The sequence below is a fragment of the Copadichromis virginalis genome, linkage group LG18 (genome assembly GCF_057382275.1).
Source record: "Copadichromis virginalis isolate Kocher_CV1m ecotype Utaka linkage group LG18, C_Virginalis_male_GT1.1, whole genome shotgun sequence".
Lineage (NCBI taxonomy): Eukaryota > Metazoa > Chordata > Actinopteri > Cichliformes > Cichlidae > Copadichromis > Copadichromis virginalis.
The window spans coordinates 26,261,139-26,285,436 of record NC_140635.1 but is presented as its reverse complement, the minus strand read 5'-3'; the positions used below and the strand labels follow the sequence as shown (position 1 = coordinate 26,285,436).

Below are 24,298 nucleotides of genomic sequence, written 5' to 3'. Positions count from 1 at the left end.
CCCGCCCCTGCACAGTTACCAGCTGTCAGCTACATAAAAAAGGATCCTGGTGTTATTTATCTCTCAGAAACAGTTGATAACTTCAACTCATTCATGTCACCTAAAAGGTAAACCTGTTTCTCCATCACCTGTTCAGCTCTGATGATTCAGTAAGGACATCTCCTGGTTTCATCTTCACGTTTCCCTCTCACCACATATCTAAACAGACATCATGACCAGCAGCTTTACAGCTGTGGCTCCAGCAAACATCAGCTGATACTAGAAATTAATATTAAATACATTCTAACAACAGCTGATCAAGCTTAAAAGTGCTGCTGTTGTTTAGCGCGACATCCGCTGGTTTCCTCTTTCTGGCGCAAAGTGGGCGATAAACAAACAAGAGAGAAAAGCCGATCAGCTGATCATTGATCAGTTTCATGATTGAAGTAGCAACAGGAGAGGGAGGGGGAGAGAATGAGAGAAGAGGCAGCTGTGCAGCATAAAGACAGAATAAATCCAGCTTTGTGTCTTTTTTCCATTCTAGCTGAAGTCCGGGACAAACTGCGTCTCTTCTCAGCTCAATACGAAACGCGTAATATTTTCTCTGAATGAGGGACCATTCCATTTTTTTAAGGAGCCGTTGGCAACTCTACTAACTAACCTTATGAATAAAATAAAGTTCACTATCAGTAACATCATAGCACCCACCCAGCTGTATAAAAACTCCAAGCTGGCTAGAACGCAGTATGAGTTATTGCAACTGACAGTAAAAAGTCAGCAACATGAAAATAAACTCCACCTAAACTTGGTTTATATCTGACCCAGATAGACTGCAGGTCATAACTTCTTACCTGAAGTTCAGTTCACCTGACACTCGGACTGGTGGCTGCTTCGGGTCTCTCCTCCTGCCTCCCCTTCCCTCATCCACCTGTTGCCTCTGTGGAAGCCCCGTCATAGCCACCACCAAACAACGGAGTTATTGCTACACATCGACCTGCATCTGGCCAATCCACCACCTCTCATTGTTCATGCCATTACAAAAAAAATAAAAAATAAGTCACTGGGGATATGCCCGATGGCCAGTCCAGCTATGTTAACCTGCAACCAAATTTGCAGCTCCATACAGCAATGTTACGACTTAGATTATATCTTATAACTCATAACTCTTATGTTAGCTCCCCTCAGTAGCATACTGTCTGAAATATTCCACAGCTGCAATAATTCTTTAAGTGTTATTTTTTTCCTTGGTATTCTAATTTCACCGAAGTTTACTAAACTCAACAAACTTGATATTACTTACCGGGACATTTATTCTGTCCTCATTTTCTTTCACCGAAAAATTGTTTCCTGCAGTGCCATCTTTCGCGCTTGGCTCTCCTACCTTTGCTAACGTGATGCGCATAGCGCAGAAGCGATGCTGCATTCACTTACACTCGGATATCTGAGCGTCACCGTGAAAACATAATCGGACATTTGATATTTGATTGAATTTTATTGTTTTGCCTTTGGGGTGGCACCTGGGGTGGCCAGTCTGGTTTGGGGGGTGGCCTGTGCCCCCCCAGGCCACCCCGCTGGACACGCCATTGAGTGAAATTACTGTCTTATCAACAATGAAAAGGTTGTGGTACACATGTCAAATAAGATTACAAATACTTTATTCATCCACAAATGTTACAAAATTGCTCTGTTAAAGCAACCAACAACAAAAAGCTTTGCCTTTGTTCCAGTGTACAAAGGGAGCGGTTGGATTTTTCCTTTTTTTTCTTTAATTAAATACAGTGGAGATATGGTTTGAATTTCACAGATGCAGGCTTTTGGAAACTATATTAATGCACAATGGTGTAGTAGTTAGAGAAGAGTTCCTCCCCTACTGAAATGTCCCTGAGCGACACTAGCACAACACACCGCAGACGCCTCTGTGTACCCTGGCTGTAGTTGACGTTAGGGAGATACTGGCGGAGCTCAATGGGAAACTTGTCTGGCAGGTCGTACTCCTGGTAGCACACGTTGGCAGGCCTCTCGTAGGAGCAGTTGTTCACATATTGACCTACAGCCAGGGGGTTATGGGGAGTGTCTGTCAGCCAGCTTGTGTCGCTGGTCAAATAAGGACCTATTCTGTCTCTTCCACTGCACGACTTGAACACCATCCTAGAGATGCCTTTGTCATTTCCATCAACCAGGATGCCATCAATGCATCTGAAAACAAAGGGGTTTCTGATGGACTGAAGAAGAATGGGCTCATAGGGTTGGTAAACAGTTCCGGGATACATTGCAACTGTTGCTCCTTTGGGTACAAATCCCTTGGTGACAAAGACTCCAGTTCCTGCGAAGGATAAAGTGCTAGGCTTCCGCTCAATGCAGAATCCCAGTGTCTGTAACATGGCATCCTGTCCGCACACCGGATCTCCTCCAACCTGCTCTGCTTCACTTGTTAGCTGCAGCATAAATGGAGTCTGGAACTGCCTCTGATGAAACCCATGTTTCCTGAACAGGGCTCTGAAGAGCGCCAGCAGGCTCCGTGAAACCTCCTCATCGGGGACTAGCTTATCTTTCGAGCGCTCAGTCACCTTCCGCAGTGTTTTCTCATTTTTAGACAGGTTGAAGACTACCCAAGGCACAAACCTGTGTCGGTAGGACTTCCATTTGTTCTGAAATCTTCGCAAAACAACTGTAAACATCCAGAGACTTGTTTGTATGTCGGACATTGAAGAACGAGGTTCTTTGGATGAATCGTCGAGTCGTTTCCGATAACTTGCTTCAAAATAAAAAAAACAAACACTTGTTGCTATTTCAAAACGTAGAACGAACTTTAAATTTGTTTTGCTTAAATATCTTTAGATATGTATTTTATGTTTGATAAGGAACAAAAATCGATAATTAACACTTCTGGAAGTTGTATAGGTTATAGGCTATAAATTGTATGCTCTTATTTTGAAGAGCTGTGATTCAACCGGAAAAACTTTTTACGCGACTTGTAAAAACTTTACGGGCACTAAGCCAGCTGGATGGGAGGAAGAGTAGCCCGGCAGTGACAAACATGGTATGAAATTACTCTTTTTTTATTTATTTTATTATTGTTTGTAGGGGCAAATATAACATGTACCCATTCACATAAACGTATAAAAACACATCTCTTCGGATTCATATCATAGTATTAAAACTGCTTTTAATACCTTAAATTCGCCTGAAATAATGAAAACAAACAGCCCCCTCTCCTTTAGCATTAGCTAAGTAGCTCACAGTGGGGCTAACCAACAAGCACAGTGAGCTAACTACGATTGCTATCATTTAAACACATAAAATGACAACTTTTAGATCGTTGTCGTGTGGAATGCGTAACTTTATCAGTAGTATTGATATTAAGACAAGGAAACCGCCAGTCAATACACTAGAAGTCGGTAAATGCAATCAGCATAGCATATCGCTGCTAGTTCCCTCTTACTGTGATTTAGATGTGTTTCGCCAGAGTTCACTGTAGCTAACAGCTAGCCTACCCTTTGTGGTTATTGAAGAGCGGCACGATTATTTCGTTCAGTACTGAGATAACGATTATTTATAATTTTTTCAATTACAGAATTGTTTTTATTGCAGTGCCACGTAAAGACACCGCCTTCATATCTTTGTATCAAAATACAAAAGTCACCTGAATTTAGTACGCCTCAGAGAAGGAAAAACACTGTACCAAAACTTAATACTTAATACACTTCTTTCACATTTACATTGTGCTACATCCCTGTTAATTCAACTTTATAAATTACTCTTTGCAGAGACATCAGGTCTGTATTCACCTGGCCCATGTGCATTGCCTATAAGCAAAATCTAAAGTTTCTCACTCCATTCAGTGTACCTGCATGATGGATGTGAATAAAACTCGAAGCAGTGTACTTCACATATGGGAGATCCTATCTCTAGCAGCATTGCCACTTTAGGAAAGTAAATAAAGGAGATAAATCTTTTGTTTGTCCTTTATGTTTACCCTTTACCTGAAGCCTTTACTACTCACTATGTTTAGTGGACAGAAATATTTGGCCAAATAGAATCTTGATTGGCTGTTGATGTCAGCGTGTCTTTGTGAGCTGCATGGATGTGCAGACTATATTACTGTTATAAGGTAACAGTTATAATTGAGACACACAGGCACACGGTCAGGTGCTGATTTAGTGAGCATTTGATTTGCTTTTGCTCTGCGTTTTGTTGGTGAAGCACACATTTCAGTATTTGCAAAGTCACATTCATTTAATTGTGGGAGGCTAAAATCGTACTTGAGATTAAAATGTGATTAATTGAGCAGCCCTAGGTTATTGTGTGAAAATTCAGATGGTACGCTTTGCAGTGTTATTGTAATCTCCCATTCTGTGCAAGTCGCACAGGGAATTAATACGTGAAAAAATTACTCCATATTGTTGTTGCTGCCTCATACCTTCAGCTATTTGTGTATTTTGGCTATTTGAGTATGTGCCCTGTGTGTTGTGTCTGTGCAGAACAAGCTGAAGTCCTCGCAGAAGGATAAAGTTCGCCAGTTCATGATTTTTACACAATCCAGTGAGAAGACTGCAGTGACCTGCCTGGCACAGAATGACTGGAAGCTAGATGTTGCCACAGATAAGTTTTTCCAAAGTCCAGAGCTCTACATTTCAAATCTAAAGGGGGCCTTAGACAAGAAGAAGCTTGAGCAGCTGTATAACAGATACAGAGGTATAGAAAAAGCACCGCTATAATGTTTCCATTGGTTAGAAATTGTATACACAGCACAGGACTGAAATTAATACTCTGAATGGTTAATCAGTTAATTCATTTTTCTTGTTCTTAGATCCTCATGACGACAACAAAATAGGCATTGATGGGATCCAGCAATTCTGTGACGACTTGGGTTTGGACCCTGCCAGTATAAGCGTCCTTCTCATCGCCTGGAAGTTCAGGGCAGCAACGCAGTGCGAGTTCTCGAAACAGGAGTTCATGGAAGGCATGACAGAACAGGGGTGAGAAAAACATTTTCAGATGGTAAAAGAAGAGGGGGGAAACGGTGTTCCTATGTGTGATGTGCAACAATCATTCAAACACTGGTGTAACTTTAAGTAAGACTGATGGGGTGGATTGTTGTGCAAATGCACGTATTCATTTAAAAATGCTTATTTTGTGATTTTATTTGGAGAAAGATGCAAACATATTTCCGAAATTGTTTGAGCACAGTAAATGTAAATAAAAACAGAATTTAGATTGGAAAAGTTTTTAAATGCTGTATTTCCTAAAAAAATAGAAAAAGACATCACACTAGAGGTTGAGTAGCAACAAATTTAATTGTTTTTTTTTTAAAATAATATCAAATTTGATATCAGCATCACATATCAAAGATTTTGGCACAGAGGCATAATTCCCACTGTGTTGCATCGCCTCTTTTTATGTCACCGTTAGTGCTCTTCAGCTCTCGCTTCATGTTAATGCGGTACGTGCTGACTGTGGGTTGACATTTTTGAAGTGAAAAAAAAAAATTCCTTTCCTGTAAAAATTGTCATCTGAACGTAGTATAAAAAACGGTCGCAGTTTCCTGGTCTGAAAAACCCGCATTCTTTTTAATGGCCTCTAGGAGGCGATAGAGGTGTTGCAAGAGAAGTTCTGGTCCCATGTGGAAAAACGGCTTTCTACTTGGACTTCTGGAAACAAGTTTCTGCTAAGCTCATGGGCTTAGCATTTAGCATTTCAGATCATACTGAATAAAGCATTGAGTGTTTTTTGCAAATTTTGGTCAATTTTAGTGTCAGAATGGACGATTGTCCAGGATGTGTCTGTTGACCACAACAACTTGTGCTTGATCAATCTTAGCCACGCCTTTATTCAATGTCCGTACATCTGAATGGGCCGCATATGTTGCTCCAAAACCTTCACGTAGCGTTAAGCATTAACGGTGCCTTCACAGATGTGCAAGTGATCCCTTCCGCATGCTCTAATGTGGCTCATGGGAGCCTTTTGCACACAATCATGTTAGTTAGCTGGGAGGTGTTCCACCAGGTGGTGTTTTGCGGGTTGCAAAGATTTTCTAGCTTTGTTCTTCTGGTCTGACCCATTTTTTAAAATTGTTTTTTTTAACTGTGTTGCTAAAGATAAACAACTAAATAAATAAAAATGAGCATATTGTTCAAAAAGTAATAAGAAATATCAGTCTTTATCTGATCTGATCCGATCCTCCTTATACTACGAGGCCAATCCCAAAAGTAAGGTCTCCTATTTTGTATTTCCTATGTATTTCGAAAACAATAGGAGACCTTACTTTTGGGGTTGCCCTCGTACATCAGTTTCATGTGGGGCTGAAACGATTCTGATGATTATTATATTTTGCTTTTATTTACATTTTACACACTGCCCCAACTTTTCTGGAAACGGCGACACCAAAGTAAAGTTCTGTGATAATTTACATTTTTATGCTATAAAATCACTGACAACTGTAAAGGCTTCAGGGTCTGCTTGGACTTTGTCAGATATAAACCAGTTGCTACATTTTGCCGCTTCATTTTTAGCCACTGGACAGCAACAGTGTTTTGTTTTGTTTTTTATCCTTCTGCAGGTGTGACAGCATAGAGAAGCTAAAAGCTCAGCTGCCTAAGATAGAGCAAGAATTAAAGGACTCAAGGAAATTTAAGGACTTCTACCAGTTTACATTTAATTTTGCAAAGAATCCTGGCCAGAAAGGTTTGGGTAAGAATCCTTTTAATGCTCATTGGCTGTTTTTGTTTTCTTGGTTGAATTTCTTTTGATTGAATACTGTTTTTCTTACAGATTTAGAAATGGCAATTGCATATTGGAATTTAGTTCTCCCGGGAAGATTCAAGTTCCTGGACCTGTGGAACAAATTTTTAGTTGTAAGTTTACAATAAATAAATCATAACAAGGCTATGCTAAGTACGCAGGTATCATCGTTTCTCAGAAATAAACTTTGCTCCTCATCCTTTGCAGGAACACCATAAAAGATCGATTCCTAAGGACACTTGGAATCTCTTACTAGACTTCAGCACGATGATCACGGACGACATGTCGAATTACGACGAGGAAGGTTTGTAGATTTCTCGTTGGCAGTCATGTCTTGAAACGTGTTATTCAGAGTCAAATCGCTGAATCTGTTTTGCTTCTTCGATAGGAGCGTGGCCCGTCCTTATTGACGATTTTGTGGAGTTTGCGCGACCACACATCGGAACCAAAAGCACTGCAGTTTAAGGTCCGCTCTCACTGAAGTAACAGCCATGAGAGGTTTCTACAAAATCAGTGACTGGAGGACAGTGGAGTCACGCTGAGCTGGGAACTATGTTGCCTTTTCAACCCTCAGGACTGAAATATTTTACACAGCAGAGACTTTATATATATTATGTGTATGTACAAAAGGCATATCCGTTTGTTAGTTAACACGTGATAGTTTGAAACTTTTATCTAAAGTATTGGGCTTTTGTGTGCGCTCAAGCCAACTAGAGAGGAGTCTCCATTTGATCCCACGTGGGTCTCTGATGTGGTTGCACTCCGATACAGGTAGATATACACACTTGAACTGTAATGTAAACACAAGGGTTTGCAAAGAGGATGTCGTTCTTTAAATACTGAATTTTAATACTAGTGTGCATTTCCTGATTTTGGTTTTATGATATGTTTGTGTTACAAGTCAGTATCAAACATTGATTGTAATTTTTTAAATCATAATGCTGTTTGTTTAAACATGGATGCGTAAGGATAAAATAAATAATTCAGTTTGGTCTCTTTAAAGTTGCCAAGCCTCTGTGCATTTATACTTAGAAAGAGAAAATGGGACATTGAAAGTCAGTCTCTGTTTGGTTTATTGCCAAATACCCTCATTAACCTTTAGAAATGTCTTAATGTTTTATGGCACAAATCCAACAAGGTGCTAGAAACATTCCTCGAAGATTTTCATCAGGATTGACATGACGGCATGACAAAGATTTGCAGGCTTGATGATGAGAATCTTCTGTTCCACCACATTCCACTGGACTGAGTTGAGGTCATTTGAGTACAGTGAACTCATTGTGATGTTCATGAAACCAGTTTGAGTCCAGGCAGTCTTTGTCATTGAACTGTAGCCAAAATTTCCTGTTACTGGCTGAAGAGAGGCACCTGCTGTGGTCTAATGCTGCTGTAGCTCATGTAGTTTAAAGCTAGATGTGCTGTATGTTCAGAGTTGCTCTTCTGTACACCTTTGTTGTAACAAGGGGTTATTTGAGTTATTGTTGCTTTTCTATCAGCTGAAAACAATCTGGCCATTCTCCCATGACCTCTGACTTCAACGAGGCAGAGAACTGCTGCTCACTGGATATTTTCTCAGGAGATCAGCAGTTTCTGTAATGCTCGGACCAGCCTGTCTGGCACCAACAGACATGTCGCATTGAGAGTCACTTTAGTCCCCATTTTGATGCTTAGTTTTAACTTCAGTAGGCTGTCTTGACCATGTCTACATGATAAAATGCATTGAGTTGCTACTATGTGATTGGCTGATTTTTAAATATTTACATTAAGGAGCAAATTTGATATGTGATGCCATGTTTTATGATCGGCAGGTTAATGTCCCCATAACTATTAGAAGCTTCTTTAAGTTTGAGGTTGTTACAACTTAACGGACCTGTGGTTTTAGGTAAATCCAACTGATTCTCATACAGCTGTTTCCTAAAATAGTAATTAATCAGTTAGAGAATTAGAGAGGTAGGCTATAATATGCTTAGTTGAAACGGGTCATTGGATTTTGTATTATTCTTTTAACATCACTGATGGAGATGTCAACTGAGATGGCAATTCAAGCAGAAGCTGAAGCACATCTCAAAGAGGAAGAGAAGTGATAAAAATGGAAACAAATTTGACGTCACTTTTCATTTAGTTAATTCAGAAGATCATTTTCTTTATATGCAAGTTTCATTCTACATATTCAAACTTCATTCCATATATTCAAGCGTACTTCTATGGGTGCTTCACTGTAGTCTCGCGTTATTTACTTCCGTTGACGCGTTTATATGGATGCGTGGTTGCTACGGGCGACTGACAACAGACGGCAACAGCGGAACAGCTAAAAGCTGGAGTTGACACTATCTTAGTGGAAATAAGTATTACTTTAACCCCCTCAGAAAGGCTGTCTTAATCAGAATAAGATGTCTAGCACTAACACAGCTCTGCCTGACACAGGCTGGGATGAGCACTTTGCTATCCCCGAGCCCAACGCTGAAAACAAGGCACTGCTTGAGGAGGTGAGTGTGGGAACGTAGTAACTGTTTATCTCACCGCCAAACTAATAGTTTTAGTAAGTGAAGTAATCTAAAGTGTCAAACAAATCTAACAGAGGAATCCGGGATCTCTGAACGAGCCTCTGAATGACTGTAATGCTCACAACGTAAAATAAATTCTGCTTGGGGTCTCATGCTTTGTTGTCAGGTCTGTTTGCGTCCTCTCTGACTTTACGACAAAAACGCCAGAATATATATATCGTATATACGGTGCACAATGTAATAGAGAATATGCTTGTTTTGGGGCTACATTGACGCTGTAAGTATCTAGACCAGAAGGGTCAGACCACTTTATGCATTATGCTTTTCATATATTTTTAACCCCCCCCCCCCCCCCCCCCCCCCGATTTTTGATTTCTCTAAGTTCAAATAGTAAGTTCTCTGCTGAGCAACAGCAATGATTAAAATCAAAATCTGAAACACCCTTTATAGTGGAAAGGCTCTTTGGGTCCCATTTTTTTTAAGCCATCACCAGAGTATTATTCTTGATCAGTTATTTTTCCTCCTTCAATGAACTAGCAATTTATGTTTATCTAAAACAGAGGAAGGACAGCTGATGTGTTAATAAATGCAGTTTTACAAATATATGTTATTTTTCAGTCTTTTGTCAGTACATCTAGCCTTCGCTTTACAAAGCACAGGACGAATGTGGAGTTTCCAGGGTCTGCGCAGCCTCTTACCCTATTGCAGCTGGAATAGACTTGAACCCCCTGACAGCTGTAACCAGAGCCTTCCAATAGGCTGTTTCTGGCCTCATTTGCTTGACATCCCTGATGTAGACCACTTTGTAGCAGTGCCTGAGTTCACAAGTCCTAAGGTTTTTCAAAAAATTGGTAGGTGGCTAAGTGTTGCTTAGCCCTGTTCAAACATTCAAACATTCTTGTGTTACATTATCTGGTAACTTGCTCAACAACAGATTCGCAGAAAAGAGATGGAGCTGCTGGAGCTGGAGCACATGCTTGAGAGAAATAAAGATCACAAGAAGATAATGACTGAATACTTAAAGAATGCCAAACAAGAGCTGGATAACACTGAGGTGAGATTATTAGAGCATATTGTGAATTTACCGTTTGTCGTACCAGTGTGTGTCGTGTGTGAGACTTTTGTAACTGGCTTGTAGTTACTGTGTCATGGCGTGTTACTTTGTTATTCTGATGTTTTTTCTGCTCACAGGCTCTATGCAAGGCAAAGGAAAGAGAGGAAGAGTTTGAGAAACACTTGACAGCTCTCTCAGATAGAGAGAACGGTCGCCAGGCTCAGGAGGCTGCTGAGATGGAGAAAGAGCTCAAGTCTTTAGCAGAGAGGAAAGACATGATAGAGGTCTGTGTATATAAACATCTGTATATACACATCATATACAGGATTTGGCTTAGTTTAGCTGTTGGTACCAAAATGACCTTCTGAACTTTTGCCCATCTTGCCAGAACCACATCTTCAAGGGCAAACAGAAGTTGGATGAGTTTATGGAGCAGATGAACTGGGACAAGCAGACCATGGATGTCTTTTTAGAGGAGTCGGCGCGTAAAGATGAGGACACAATGGCCATCATCAAGTATGCTCAGCAGGACGAGCAGAAGATCAAGGTTAAAAAAATAAAAATAAATTCTGGAATATGGATGATCAAGCTGTTTTCACTCTCTGCTAACAACTGTCTGATCTCTCCTCATATAGTCACTCACTCTGGCTATAGAGAAGAAGACACTGGAAGCCAAAGAAAAGCAAAGAGCACTGGTCAAAGAGTCGACTGAGACTTTATCTGCTCAGGTAATGTGAGACTGATTCTCAGCAGACAAACCAAAGCAGTTACAAAAACCTCCTTCAGGATGACTGCTGCTTCCTTTCCTGTCCAAACAGATCGCGTTGGATAAGACTACAGAGAATCTGCAGCAGGCACACCTGGAGGCCCAGCAACTCATCCACCAGTGGGAAAATACTATCAAGCAGATGATGCAACGGGATGAAGACATGCAGCAGTGTGCTCTGGTAAAGTGTACGGTGTGGTGGGGCGTGGTTTGCTGCTGCAGGTGCGATTGACCCATCTGCGTGGCAGCATATGCCACGCCATGCCGGCTTAAAAGTTTGGAGTTTTGGTGAATGTGGTTGTTGTTGTTATGTTGCGCTGGCAGCGGGAGAGCTGCAGCTCTGTGTCTGTGTGTACAGCAACCGGTAAAATAAAGATGATCAAAATGCCACTGGGTCTGCCGTGGTCATTTACATGGGGATTTACACTTCTGCTGATAAAAGACATGAAGGAAAGCCAAGAATATGTGAATTAACATTGAAGTACACGTGAGTAACACCTGTGTTGTTCCTTTATCATTCCAGCAAGTTGCCCAGTTGAACCAGGCTATGAGGGAAAGGAATGCCACGGTAACAGAGAGGAAGAACTTGCTAGATACTCAGAGGAGCAACAACAAGGAAACTGAGAGGAAGATAACTCTCACCAACCGACAGGGAGCAAAACTGAGACAGGATCTGAAGGAGCAGGAGAGTAACTGCAGCAGGCTGCAGGATGAGGTCAGTTCCTCAAACTGTGCTGTATCTAAAGGAGTAGTAGCTTCATGTTCTAAGAGCTTGTCAGTCAATGCTCATGTTTGTGTCCTGCAGCTGAATACCTGCAAAAACACACTGGACAGAACAACCTCTGACGTGGAGTCCCTGACATCCCAGATATCCAGAATGAAGAAAGACATCCAGGATAAAAATGACAAGTCAGTGGAATCTTACGACACATCCCTGCCTATAAAATAGCACTGTGATGTTTTACCTCTTTCCCATGTACTGCATGTATACTGTACAGTGCCGTGACAAAGTATTTGGCCTCTTTTTCCCCATACACACACATTTCCCAATCATCAAAAAAAGTTTTAATATTAGACAAACATAATTGGAGCAAATACAAAATGCAGATTTATAAAAGTAAAAAGTTAAAACTACGACCACCATGTTTGACTGTTGGTATGATGTTCTTTTAGAAAATGCTGTGTTAGTTTAACAGGACAGAAAGCTTCCAAAAGTCTTGTCAGTCCACAGAATATTTTCCCAAAAGTCTCGGTGATCATCAAGATGTTTTTGGCAAATGTGAGAAGAGCCTTTGTGGGTTTTTCTGGTCAGCAGTGGTTTTATCCTTGAACTCTCCCATACGTGCCATTTTTGCCCAGTCTCTTTCTTATTGTTGCATCATGACCTCTGACCTTAACTGAGACATGTGAGGCCTGCAGTTCTTTAGATGTTGTTCTGGTTCTTTTGTGACCTCCTGGATGAGTTCACCACTGTTCTCCATTTGTGGCTGTTGGCTCTGACTGTGGTTCATTGGAGGCCCAAGAAATGGCTTCTGTTTAAGCAATTTCTTGATTTAACAGCTCTGCCAGTAATCAGGCATGATTGTGGTGAGTGAAATTGGACTCAGCTTTCCAAATAATGAGGTTAATCACAGTTAATTCATAATTTAAAAAGGGGAAGAACTAATTTTTTACACATGCCAGGTAGATTGGCACTCAGTGCCCCCAATTAACTGTAGTGGTAATTATGAAAATCATTTTTTATTGTTTCTGTAACAGTTAATCCACCAGTATGCGTAAGCTCTTTTTTTAAATGATCAAAATGTAATAAAAAAACAAAAGAAAACAGTAAAGCACATTATTATTATTATTATTTGATGAAGATGGCAAATTACAATTATTTACTGAACAGAAAAATAGTTTGAGTGGTTGATTGTTAATTATTTTCTGACCTCTTAGAGAAGTCCAGTGTGCCCGCTCATATTTGGGTATAAAAACATGAATACTGTTTATTATTTGCCTAAAAAATATCAATATCATTTTTAGTTTTCAACAACTTTTTGACAATGTCTAAAATATTTGTCTTTTTTGTTTTTAGAGGTTATCTAATAAATCTGCGCCTTTTTGCAGGGCTTGTTAAATATACATGCCTGTGTGTGTGTCTGTGTTGTAGACTCAGGCAGGCTAGGGCATACAACGCTGCACTGGACGAGAAGCTGAAGGTGGTGACTCAGACAGCCCTTAGTGAGGAGGAGAGAGCTGCACAGATGGATCAGTTTCTTAAGGATGAGGAACAGGCCATCAAGGTGAGCTGCCAAATCTGATCCAGGTAGAAGAGAACTGTTGTGCACAGAATAAGAACTTTGTCTAAGAATTTCTGCCTACACTCGTTATTATGTTGGTTTTGTTTTCATGGCATGAATAAGACATACAAGAAAAAGAAAAACCTTTTACAAAACTATAAAACAGTGTTATTTAAATAGCATGAACTAAATATACTGATTGTACTGATGTATTAACACCATACAAGGGAAGGCTGCAGAAACCTCAAGGCTCATTAAAGGTCTGTTGTAATTGCAGTGATGTAATAGAATCGAGATGATCACATGGTGTAATCAGAAGTAGCATGATTTCAATTTCACTTTTTAAAATTTGGGTTTTTTAATAATTCACCTGCTAGAACCCAGATGAGCAGACTCCGAGCTCGGTGCCTCAGACCTGCTGTGTAACCCTTTGCTTGTGCTGTGCTACAGGACTTGGATGTCCAGCTGCGTGACTGCAGGGAGGAGCTGTTGCATCATAAGGAGCGTTTGCAGGCCGTTAAGACAAAGGAGAAGGATTTTATCTCGCAGGTTTCAAAGAGTAAATCCACCATTAACAGCCTGGAGAGTCAGCTCAGAAAACTGGAACAGGACCTGATTAGACACCAGATGACCATAAGTGACCAGGCACGCTTAGCAAAAATCATACACTCACGCACAGACACGAACGTGTGCGCTAGCCAGCTTTCACTACTCTGGTGCTGAAATACCAACATGTTAAACCTTCCTTCCTTACTTGTTTCCTGCTTTGTGTAGAATTGCAAGATGATCTTCCTAAAAACAAAACTGGCAAAGCTGAAAGGTGACGTTAACCAAGAAGAAAAGAAAATGCTCGACAGGAAGCTCGCTGAGCTGACCGAAGAACTCGAAGAGAAAAAGAAGAAAGCCAAAGTGCTTACCGACACTCTCAAGGAGGCTGAGGTCGATCTGATGCTTCGGTGTACTATTCTGCCTTTTTATGAATCCCATCTGACGTATTGCATTTGTTTGTCTCTGGCAGGATGATATTCGCAGTTTGAGGAAAGAGATTGAGAAGTCTGAAGCTCAGAAGAGAGATCTGAGCAGTAAGGTGGAGGAGCTCCTGCTAATCCGTAACACCAGTGAGAAGGAGCTGAAGACTCTCAGACTGAGGAAGCAGGTAACTAACTAATGGAGGCTAATTCAGTGCATCATGCTCATAGGCACGTGGTTGTGGTGTGCTATGTTCACCATTATAATTTAAATTCAGCTTTTATTTTAAAGAACCTACAATAACACAGAGACAACCCAACAATCAGATGACCCCCTAGGAGTAGGGATGGAAATTGATAAGAATTTAGCAGTTTCTTATTGATTCTCATTAGGTTTTCATTAGCTCCACTGTGAGAGTCAACACCATTATTTCAAAGACATTACGTTCATGCAAATCGACTGCATGCTGTGTGGTCAAATGTTTAAGCGTGTTGAAGGTATTTTTTACTCTTTGCTATGATCATTGTTGGTGTTGTCACTTAAAATAAGTAATGTACTGTCTGTACTACACAGAACACATGCAGTACATAACTTAATTACCCTCAGGAGAAACTAACTTGTTACATTACTTTCACATTTCTCTGAAAAATGACCTGAAACACTTATCAGTATAACCCTATACTCTACAGTCCCACACACCAACATAAATCCCTATCCTAATGAGGACACACATTCAGGGTCCAGCTGACGGGGTGGGGTCTGCATTCGCTCAGCTTTAACAACACTCTGGGTTCTTGGCTAGTTTAGCGTTAGCATGATGTCTCATCTTTTTGTGGAATAAAAAAGTGTAATAATGAGTCAAACAATGGGTGTTTTAATAAATAGTAAATAATTAGCCTGTTTTTTCTTCACTAACCAATGTGGGTTAGGACTGAAAACATTAAAATTTCTGTTGATCACATGGAAATGGATGGATACCCCATGGACCACACATGTTATTGTTAGCCTCATGTGTTTCTCATCAGGAAAACAAAGTGGAGCACCAAATGTTAAAGATACAGGTCAAACGTGTGAGGGATCTTCTGTACAGCAAGGCTGACAACGTGCTGTCGCTGGAGAAGAGACTGCTGCAACTACAAACAACCATGAAGGAGAGGGAGGATGAGATTAAGGTCTACAAAGAAATGCTCAGCCAGCAGCTCAAGATCAGTGAGCAGGAGAGGCAGAAACTCAGGTGGGACAAAAAGAACAAGACTATCCACTTTGCTGTCAGTTGAGTTTTGCATCTGGTTTATCAGATTTTTTTCTGTTTCAGTGCTGAACTCAGTGAGAAACTATCCAAGATTGACACGATGAAGAAATGTTTCGAGATTGTGAGCCTTTCCATGGCACCTCCTGAGGAAGAAGAGGCGAAATCGCAGGCTTACTACATCACAAAGGTCTGCACACACACTGCTGTGTTAAAGCAGACTATGGTTTGATTTTTTTTTTCCCACAGCACCACACAATCACTTTGAATGACCACTCTGTGCTTTTTCTGCAGGCTGCACAAGAGAAAGAGGAGCTTAGGAGGAAAGGCGATGAGCTGGATGCTACAATCCACAAAGTGGAGCTGGAAAACAAAGCTCTGGAAAACACCATCCAGCTGTTCAACAACAGTAACTCTGCATTTCGCCAGTCTCTGAACAAAGTGAATGAATCCAGTATGTATGAGAGGGTGGATGGAATGACACCAAACCAGCAACTCAAAAGTCCCCCTTATCACCAGGAAGTTTTATGTCATTTTTTCCTCTTTAGGTCCAATGTACCAGGAAAAAGTGAAACTGGAAGGGCAGCTGAATGTGGGTCAAGAGACGCTGAACTATATGAAAAGGCAGATCCAAGAGCTTCAACAGGATATGCAGGTTTTTGCTATTTATAGTAGCTGCTAGTACTAAGAAAAAGCAACCTGTACTTAAATGCTGAATACCTCAAGCTAATTCGGAATTAGGTGAAGTCTGTCATCATAATGTTCAGCACAAGGCTGAACTACAGGCTAAACACACAAAGCAGTTTAGTGTGTTAATGTTTTTTGAGTTGGGTCTAAAATAGTCTTGTATACTCAGTTCTTCCTGTGTTTGTAGAAACCACCAGCTGGTGCTATTCTTTGCTGATAAAATGAAAGATGACTTTGACTACTTGGGATGCTGGTTCCGTATTTATCTGTCAGATAACAGATGAAACTATGCAATCAGGGAGCTACTTTCGTATCACAAGTATCACATGCAACATCTGAAGAGAGGAATTTCAGGGGGTGAAACAATTCATGAAGTTGCTAACCTGCAGATGACTTTGTTTTTTTATTGCTGGGGTGTGAAAAACAAGGCACAGGGCCAGAATTGGCCTAACATAGACTCCAGTGTGGCCCAGTAGACACATTTCTTTCATTTACTACAGCAGTTCTTTTTCATCATCATGTAGAAAAACTGAGACGTACTTTTAAAATTGCACCCCCCCTTTCTCACCATCTCTTCTCCCCTCTATTTTTCTTTCTCTCCCTCTCTTTCTTTCATTCTCTCTCCCTGTCCTATCCCCCAGTCATGTCTGTCCCGTCTGTAACAACTGAAAATCAAATCAAATAAATACATAATTATAATAAAGGTCAATCAAATGGACCAATATGGCAAGGCCACGATGATCCAATTGGTAAAGTAAATCCGCTTGGCATCTTTCTTGGCCTTCAGACAACAATTCTGATGGCTAAAGATCCAAATGGGACAGGCAAAAAAACAAAAAACAAAACATAAATAAATAAAATAAAATAAAATAAAATAAAATTGCACTTCCTTGTCTTTTATCAAGATATCTTGGGGACTAAATGTGTAGTTAATCTTCTTCACGCTGTCAGAAAGGGAATTTTAACAGGCCACTGCACTTGGCTCATGATGTAAAAGGAGTTTGGCGTCCTTGGTTATGCGCACACATGTGGGGGAAGGTGTGTTTCTGTGTAGCTCAGAAAGAGCTGAAAGTATCTTTCTCAGCTGCATATTGTCCATCAGTTTATCTATTAAATAAACCAGAATTTGATCGAGGGGGTTGGAGTTTAATGACATTTAATGACAATCTAATTAACAATTAATAATAAGCTCCGTGTGAGAGCTGCTTAGTTTCCACATTATAAGAACCAGTCTCAGGTCAACAGCAGTTATACAGTAAAATGTTATTTACCATTTTTAATCTTCTTGAGTTAAAAAATCTGTGTTGGTATTTGTTCTCATTTCCAGCATGAAAGAGTAGCTTGAGTATCATATAGCAGAGTATTATTAACAGTTAATTTTTGTAAAAACTATCGGAGTCATCTAGTGTAACTAACCTTGCATGAATCCCTGTGTATGTGTGCCTCAGTGAATGCTTTCTTTTTATGTGTTTGTGTGTACACCGCGCTCTGGTTTCAGGACCTGAACTATGTGTTGGAAAGTCTGCCACAAGAAGAGCAAATGGAGAGAGATAAGATAGAGAACAAACATGCCCTCGTCAGCAAAATGAACGAAGAAGTTACTTCCCAGCAGGAGAAAATTGACAGAGCCTCAAAGCAGGTTTGATGTCCAACTGCATCATGTTTTCTAAGCACATTTGTTAACCTGCCGCACCTGTGACCAGTCAACAGCAGAACGAAGCAGCGCCATGTTATAAATGTGTGCTACTCTGCTGATTTTCCAGTTCTCTAAGCTGACCAAAGAAGTCCGCTCAGCAAAGGGCACCAAAGGCGAGACTTTCGAAGAGAAAGACATTAAGCTGAGGGAGTTGAAGGAATTCATCAAGAATGTGGACAGGATGCTGAATGAGGCCTGGGAGGGCAATCCTGACCTCAGATCAGTGATGGAGAAGTATTTCCTGCAGGTACAGTTCTTCAAGGATTATTGAACGCTTTGATTTACTGTTGAAGCTCCTTTAACTTGAACGCTTTCTCTCTCTCAGGCCAGTCTGTCTCTTCCCTCTCCTTCTCCCACTCCTGCCAGCCAGCGGAGCTCCAAGACAAGTTCCCCCCGCTGCTCCACCTCTTTCAGGTCAGGCTTCATCCGTTCCTAATAAAACCTCTGATCCTCCAAAGAAGCTTCTTCTTTTGCATTTTTATGTTTTGTTTTCCTCTGCAGGTCTCTGGCATCCTCAGCCAGCGCCAGCCCCCGGACCGCGGCGCCTCACTCCCCGACACTGAAGACGGTGGAACTGAGCCTGGATCTGACTGCGACCTCCCCTCCTCTCACCACCTCCAGATGTTCCAGCTCTGCGAGCAGCTCAAGCAGCAGCAGAAAGTCAAAGAAGCTTTAGTGTCTTTCTCCTCTGATTGCTGCTTTACCATTGAGAACTACTCAGTTTCAGGATCATTTGTTTTTTGTGTCTTTTTTGGTGTGTCGCACTCATTTCAGAGTAAATCTTGAATCTGTTAGATTTTCAGACTCTGTGAATCTAGTGTAATCTGATTTTTTTCTTTGGATTCTCCTTTTCTTTGCTTGTTTTGTCTTACAAATACATACATACGCAAAGAGTTCTCAATAAAATGTTATTGACAAGCCACTCTCTGAGTATTTGTATGACTGCGGTACCTTGAAAGCTTTCCTAAACTACCTACTTCACTACATATACACAGTGTGAAAGGTATTCAGCTATTTCTCTTACCCAGCTTTAGCAGCAGCTGAAATGTTTTCTGTGCTTTCTTTGTGTGTTACAATCTGTTCGACTTTTTGGTAGCTGATTTTTTTTTCTGAGAATGTTTTAAAGAGTAGGAGTGCCTCACTGTCTGAAAACTGTGCTACTTCCTCATGTTTCATGACATGGTTTGTTCTGACCCCATTGTTCCTGCTCATCCAATTCTTCAAGGAAGTTTTGCAACCAGGCCACTCCCTCTCTGTAACACTATTAGTCTCTCGTACAGACTAAAAGCAGACAGACAGACTACAGGAACAATACTGCACCTTAACAGATTTCGCTCTTTTCTTTGGAATAAAGCTTCAACATGCTGCTGCTGATCCTGTTTGCTGGATGTTTGGCCACATCTGTAGCACAGAACAGTGAGTACATTCTTTAATGATCATAAGGAAATGTAATGGTGATCTTTTAAATAACAATGTTAATAAGCTAAAACTGTCAAGATATGAAATGTGACCTTAACTTTGCTCATGTTTTAGTAACTGTAATAGGAACGCCTGCACAGACCAGTGAGTTACTCTTTAGTGATCATAAGGAAATGCAAAATCGATCTTTTAAATAACAATGGTTATAAGTTAAAATTGTCTAGATATGAAATGTGACCTTAACTGTGCTCATTTCAGCAGCATTTCCCACTGCTTTTGAAGGAGCAATGTCTGCAGTTTATACGCCAGAATGTAAGTGCCTTTTAAATTGTAGTGTATAATTTGCACTGAGGCCTGAAATCAAAGGTCTGATTTTGATTAATTTTTCTCTGTTGATCTTTCAGACGTGGCAATCCTTCAGGCTTATGTCCAGTACGCTGGCCCATTTGATCTAAATGAGACGACAGCTCAGCCGATCTTGAACGAGGTACCTGTCTTTTTACAAAATAAGCTTAATGTCGATAGAAACTGTAACAGCCAGTTCTGTATGTGTGTCAATGAGCGACTCAAAATAATGGGTTTAAAAATGATGTCTTTCAGCTTGGCCAGCGCATCAGACAGGAGCTACCAGATTCCAGTATAAGTCTGAAAATTAGAAACATCACCAAAGTCTGACACCTCACAAGCTTGTCTTTACTCGTTTGATTTGTGTTGATCATAGCTCGACTCGGTTATCTGAGTGGGATATGTAAAGTTCACTTCAGCAGATATTTATAGTCATTTTCAGGTGATGGTTTTATATTAGTCTTTAACAGAGGAATTGAACTGATGTGTTTCTAATACTTGAATAAGGCAACGTCTTCAACATGAAAGATAAACATTGAATATCGAAACAAAAATGACCAAACAATCCAATTCTTTTAAACCTGTTGTATGTCAGAAACAGGCCACTCCCTCTGTGCAATGAATTGCTTGTAAAGAATGAAAGTAGCTATAAGCTCTTGTGTGTGACAAATGTCCAAAAACCTGAAGATGGGGCGATTCAGCTGTTTTAAAGATGAATCAAAGTGCTTGAAATTGAAATCTGTAGCTTTGTGATCAAACTGAGTTACTAAGTATCCAAAACAGAGGAAACAGGATTTCGTCGTAACCAGATAACCCTGAGTTTTCTATACTACAGTTATGGTTTACATCTTACTGGATTACAGTATATTGCAGTATAACTTAATTACAATTTCATCTCTACACTCAAACCCTTAAAAGCACAAACAAAAGCAGCTGAGAGATTAAAAAGTAAAGCTGATGGGAGAGGATGTTCAGAGTTTTGGTTTAAAATTTTCTGGAAGCGCTGATTCTTCTTTTTACAACATGCTTTGAGCACAACACAGATTCTCTGCCGGGAGTAAATGGTTCATATTTGCAAGCTGTTAAGCTGTGATTTTCTAAAACCACTGAATGAAGCACAAGCTGTGCGTCACAATGTCACAGAAATATGCATGTATTCATTTAATGATGCAGAAAATATGAATACCTCATTCTAATCCCGCTGTAAAGTCTCCTTTACACCGATGGAAATGTACATGAAGTATACATGAAGCTTTTTCCAGCTCTCTTTTAATGGGCTGTGGGACAGTAAGCTTTAATGTTTACATAGATCCAGTTTAATGTGCAGCCCCAGAAGCAGGGGATGTACTAAAATTTGGATGTTTTTATTATATCTTTTGTGGACATTTTCTGTTTATGGAGAAGGACACACTGTTCAAAGCAAACATTTCTCAGAGGCAACATATGGAGCCTGCAGGATCCGTTCGTCTCTTACAGCAGGGCGCACTTGGCGGCATCAAACCCAGGGCAGATCCACTTGTTGCTGAACTTTTTGTATCCCTCGGCGTCGCTCAGTGTACTTCCTGAGCAGAGAGAAGCAAACATTGCTGATGTGATTTCATAATTCACAGTAACATCGAGCAATTATTCCACTTACCGTCCATCAGGTTCTGCATGCTGCAGTAGTTTGTGCCGTTATCAGCTGGATCTGTGGAGAACTGAGACACCGCCTCTCCCTGCTCGTCAGAAACATGTTGGCTTGTCAAACAAGAAATTCTGGGAGTAAATCTGATGAAATGTTCAGCGTTCTGATTTTATCTCCGATCAAGCATTCCACCAGACTTGTAGTCTGTAATTTATACACAGTTTATACACACTTACGGTCACTTTGCAAATTGTGGACTGCTCTACAAGGAACTGAAGGTCGTTCACTTTCTTTGTTCTGGGAGATGTGTGCGTGGCTATGATCAGGTTGGGAGCTGATGACACAAGCTGTCAAGACATTTCAAGCTGATTGAAGTCTGACAGTAACATTTTATGTAACACAAAGTGCCAGAAGGAGTCTGATGAGTTTGCAGGCTTGGCAAAATGACAGCTGAGAGCTCAACCTAGGTTTGCCACTTATCTGTACTTTAATTTTAATAACTGTACAGTACTGTTTTGGTAACTATTGTCTATGATGTAAATATGTAAAAATGTTTGTGTGCTTCTGTTCTATGTCTTGTATCCTGCTCTGTTTGTACATGTGTCTTTTTGCTCCTTTTACAACCAAATTTCCTCTTGTGGGACAATTAAAGGATTATTCTATTCTAAAACGTTAAGGCACCTAAACATACCTACAGGAACTGCTTGACCTGGGGAAAGTCCTGCTATGCTGATGTTAATGCCAGAGAAGAAACTGCAGTTATTGAGACAGCAGTGTTTTGGTGACATTTTGATGCGATTCATTCAGATTCGGTGCGCCTGCTTGTTAGCTTTACATGGTCTGACACTTTCAAGACTGAGTTCCTGTGGTTTTCTAAATACTTCTACTATGCAATAATACCACTTACCGCTGTGCTACTTTCAGTTTCTCCCTTGCAACAACTTTACAGCAGGCAGCAGGTAGTTCTGCATGTTTGATCTGGCAGAGTTTGTGGGTCTGTGGGTCTTTGCTTTTAGCAGTAACTCATTCATTTAAATAGATACATCAAGAAAGAGATCACTTTACCCAAATCCCATAAACAGCATTTATAACATACATAGCAAATGTTATTAATGGTTAGCAAATGCTTCATCTTCACTGAGGGTGAAGTTTGAGGTTTTTTAGTGTAAAAAATTTATCCCACGCTTTAAAGAATAGGAAGTGATGTGTCTGACCTCATAGGAGCACTGCTCTCCTGCATACAGACAGCTTCTGCTGATCTGCCAGGCTTTGATCTGGCTCACAAGCCTTTCAGAGACATTGCTGCAGGAGATGCCAAAGAGCCTGAAGAGCAGAGCAGTGAAATTATTCAATCAAAATGTGTTGACAGAAGCACAAGAAATATCAGTTCACTTAAAGAGAGATGTTACTTTAAGAAGAAAAAAAATGGAAACTGTTCTCTGCACAGACATGACTAATGTGAGTGCACAAACACGACCAAAGAAGACTGAATTGAACTTCACTGCAACAAAACTTCTGCATCTGATATTAATAACTCCATGAATTCATTTTAGGAAAAGGTGCACTGCAAAGTGTATAATTCAACATCTCAGTTCCACACACAAATCCTCAAAGACGATACACGTTACCATTTGATTTTGCAGTGTGCAGTGCGTTCAGCCGGAGAGATGCTGAGTGTTGCCCCCACAATCAGAGATGAAGATAAAAAGAGGAATCTCAGGTCCATACTAAAGGCGGGTATGCTGAAGGTCGGTTTGTAGTGTGCAAACGTCTCCTAAGTGTCTGCTCAAACTGTCCCTGGGGTTTAAAAGAGCACCCGGCTCATGTGGAAGACTGGAGGAGGTCAGTGTAAGGTTGATTAACATGGCCTGTGCCGTGGGAGATGGGACAGTTATATATGCAATTAGACGCAGCTGGTTATTTCTGTGTCTTTCATTCTGGATATTCAATACACTGAATATTTTTTAAACTGATTTCCTGCTTTCTGCAGTCGAGCATTTCCATGGAAGATGTGTTCAAAGGCGTGAAACTGGATTAAAACACAGCATGTAACCGTGTAAGAAACCATTCTCAGCTACACACATTCCTTTAGTCTCCTTTCTACCTCCCAGGATCAAACTTTGGGTGTTTTGTGAATGTTTCTTTTTCTTTTAAGCAAGCAACGAAGACGAAAACGACTGTTCTTCGAGAAACCTGGAGAAATTACAGGAAAGCTGCCCAAGAGAGTTGAGAGTGTGTTGAAGAATAAAGGCACACACCATTTTTACCCATTCCTAGCACAATACAACTTTTTCCCCAGTGCTGTGTTAATCAATTATATTCCTTGTTAAATGTTAAATGATCAGTCAGGTTCTAACTGTAAATCATAGGATCACTTGGACACAACTGAAGTTGAGAACAGCTGCACAGGACTCTCCCAGGTCTAAAATCGGTTATGTTGGGTTTTTTTTAGTGCAAGACAGAGCTGACTGCGGTCAAACAGCATTTGTTATGGAGCACTGCGTGCTCAAAAAAGAAACATTTTAATCTCTTTGGCATAACTAGAAATCTATGAGACATGGTTTAGTTTTGGTTGATGAAAAATAATGAGGCGAACGAAATCATTTGCTGTGGGTAAAAAATGGTGAAAAGGTGTGTCAAAGTGGGACAAGGCATGAATGTGTGTTGCCACCTAGTGGCTGAAAGTGGAAGTTTCCATTTGAAAACCTTCAGATTCACTCCGTGATTCCACTGAAATGTCCTTCCAAGACAAAACTGTGACAGTTTCCCTTTTGTCAGACTCCACCCTCAGTCTCAGCTCAGATGGTTCTGATAAACAACAAGTTTTGGTGTTACTGTTCAACTTTAGTGCTACGATGAATTCATTATGAAGTGAGTAAAAGTGGCTGTCCAAAGTACAAAACAAAACCTTTATTATTGATGGCCATGTTCATTCCTTAATGACTCATCTCCTGATGGCTGTTTCCAGCAGGATAATGTGCAA

The 24,298-nt window shown here is 40.5% G+C and overlaps 4 protein-coding genes and 2 long non-coding RNA genes across 9 annotated transcripts in view; 3 read left to right on the top strand and 3 right to left on the bottom strand.

Annotated features, from left to right (window-relative positions):
* dcun1d1 (DCN1, defective in cullin neddylation 1, domain containing 1 (S. cerevisiae)) overlaps nucleotides 1-7,725 on the top strand; it is a 49,511-nt gene extending 41,786 nt beyond the window's left edge. For both annotated transcript variants that reach the window (XM_085438467.1, XM_085438466.1), the window contains exons 2-7: nucleotides 4,461-4,674; nucleotides 4,790-4,958; nucleotides 6,539-6,669; nucleotides 6,751-6,833; nucleotides 6,928-7,024; nucleotides 7,109-7,725. In XM_085438467.1, the coding sequence (XP_085294593.1) occupies nucleotides 4,503-4,674; nucleotides 4,790-4,958; nucleotides 6,539-6,669; nucleotides 6,751-6,833; nucleotides 6,928-7,024; nucleotides 7,109-7,185 (729 nt within the window). In that variant the 5' untranslated portion in view covers nucleotides 4,461-4,502 and the 3' untranslated portion in view covers nucleotides 7,186-7,725. The remainder of the gene's footprint in view (nucleotides 1-4,460; nucleotides 4,675-4,789; nucleotides 4,959-6,538; nucleotides 6,670-6,750; nucleotides 6,834-6,927; nucleotides 7,025-7,108) is intronic.
* LOC146688043 (uncharacterized) lies at nucleotides 21-1,557 on the bottom strand. Its single transcript, XR_014916322.1, has 2 exons — nucleotides 1,280-1,557; nucleotides 21-916 (listed from the first exon to the last, which is right to left on the bottom strand). It is a non-coding gene; the product is annotated as an uncharacterized LOC146688043 (long non-coding RNA).
* Nucleotides 1,618-2,721, bottom strand: setd9 (SET domain containing 9). The gene has a single exon (XM_085438465.1). The coding sequence runs from the start codon at nucleotides 2,682-2,684 to the stop codon at nucleotides 1,806-1,808; it is 879 nt and encodes a 292-aa protein (XP_085294591.1). The 5' UTR covers nucleotides 2,685-2,721; the 3' UTR covers nucleotides 1,618-1,805.
* A 1,249-nt stretch (nucleotides 7,726-8,974) lies between the features above and the next one.
* Nucleotides 8,975-18,849, top strand: ccdc39 (coiled-coil domain 39 molecular ruler complex subunit). Of its 2 annotated transcripts, none has more exons than XM_085439212.1 (20): nucleotides 8,975-9,206; nucleotides 10,159-10,278; nucleotides 10,416-10,562; nucleotides 10,667-10,825; nucleotides 10,914-11,006; nucleotides 11,097-11,225; nucleotides 11,568-11,759; nucleotides 11,850-11,953; nucleotides 13,197-13,329; nucleotides 13,777-13,971; nucleotides 14,101-14,265; nucleotides 14,345-14,482; nucleotides 15,321-15,529; nucleotides 15,611-15,734; nucleotides 15,839-15,998; nucleotides 16,093-16,199; nucleotides 17,730-17,870; nucleotides 17,995-18,174; nucleotides 18,253-18,341; nucleotides 18,429-18,849. In XM_085439212.1, exons 1-20 carry the CDS (start codon nucleotides 9,111-9,113, stop codon nucleotides 18,601-18,603), a joined length of 2,856 nt encoding a protein of 951 aa, XP_085295338.1. In that variant the 5' UTR covers nucleotides 8,975-9,110; the 3' UTR covers nucleotides 18,604-18,849. The 2 variants fall into 2 exon arrangements, with proteins under 2 accessions (XP_085295338.1, XP_085295339.1); XM_085439213.1 differs by lacking the exon at nucleotides 8,975-9,206 and adding an exon at nucleotides 9,992-10,075.
* A 346-nt stretch (nucleotides 18,850-19,195) lies between these two features.
* Nucleotides 19,196-21,985, top strand: LOC146688039 (uncharacterized). Of its 2 annotated transcripts, none has more exons than XR_014916495.1 (5): nucleotides 19,196-19,343; nucleotides 19,461-19,490; nucleotides 19,608-19,658; nucleotides 19,751-19,833; nucleotides 19,947-21,985. It is a non-coding gene; the product is annotated as an uncharacterized LOC146688039 (long non-coding RNA). The 2 variants fall into 2 exon arrangements; XR_014916494.1 differs by having other exon boundaries at nucleotides 19,605-19,658.
* LOC146688038 (uncharacterized) lies at nucleotides 21,077-23,202 on the bottom strand. Its single transcript, XM_085439707.1, has 5 exons — nucleotides 22,944-23,202; nucleotides 22,530-22,638; nucleotides 21,552-21,662; nucleotides 21,328-21,406; nucleotides 21,077-21,253 (listed from the first exon to the last, which is right to left on the bottom strand). Exons 1-5 carry the CDS (start codon nucleotides 23,039-23,041, stop codon nucleotides 21,162-21,164), a joined length of 489 nt encoding a protein of 162 aa, XP_085295833.1. The 5' UTR covers nucleotides 23,042-23,202; the 3' UTR covers nucleotides 21,077-21,161.
* Between the last annotated feature and the right edge of the window lie 1,096 nt (nucleotides 23,203-24,298).

What these genes read in the sequence shown, in the direction of transcription:
- LOC146688038 (XM_085439707.1), bottom strand. Translation starts at nt 23,041, where the DNA reads ATGGACCTGAGATTCCTCTTTTTATCTTCATCTCTGATTGTGGGGGCA. An exon ending in GCACACTGCAAAATCAAATG is followed by an intron (nt 22,639 to 22,943) that starts GTAACGTGTATC and finishes TCTGCTCTTCAG; the next exon opens with GCTCTTTGGCATCTCCTGCA. An exon ending in GAGAGCAGTGCTCCTATGAG is followed by an intron (nt 21,663 to 22,529) that starts GTCAGACACATC and finishes ATGTCTTGACAG; the next exon opens with CTTGTGTCATCAGCTCCCAA.
- ccdc39 (XM_085439212.1), top strand. Translation starts at nt 9,111, where the DNA reads ATGTCTAGCACTAACACAGCTCTGCCTGACACAGGCTGGGATGAGCAC. An exon ending in ACACTCTCAAGGAGGCTGAG is followed by an intron (nt 14,266 to 14,344) that starts GTCGATCTGATG and finishes TGTCTCTGGCAG; the next exon opens with GATGATATTCGCAGTTTGAG. An exon ending in AGCTTCAACAGGATATGCAG is followed by an intron (nt 16,200 to 17,729) that starts GTTTTTGCTATT and finishes CTCTGGTTTCAG; the next exon opens with GACCTGAACTATGTGTTGGA.
- setd9 (XM_085438465.1), bottom strand. Translation starts at nt 2,684, where the DNA reads ATGTCCGACATACAAACAAGTCTCTGGATGTTTACAGTTGTTTTGCGA.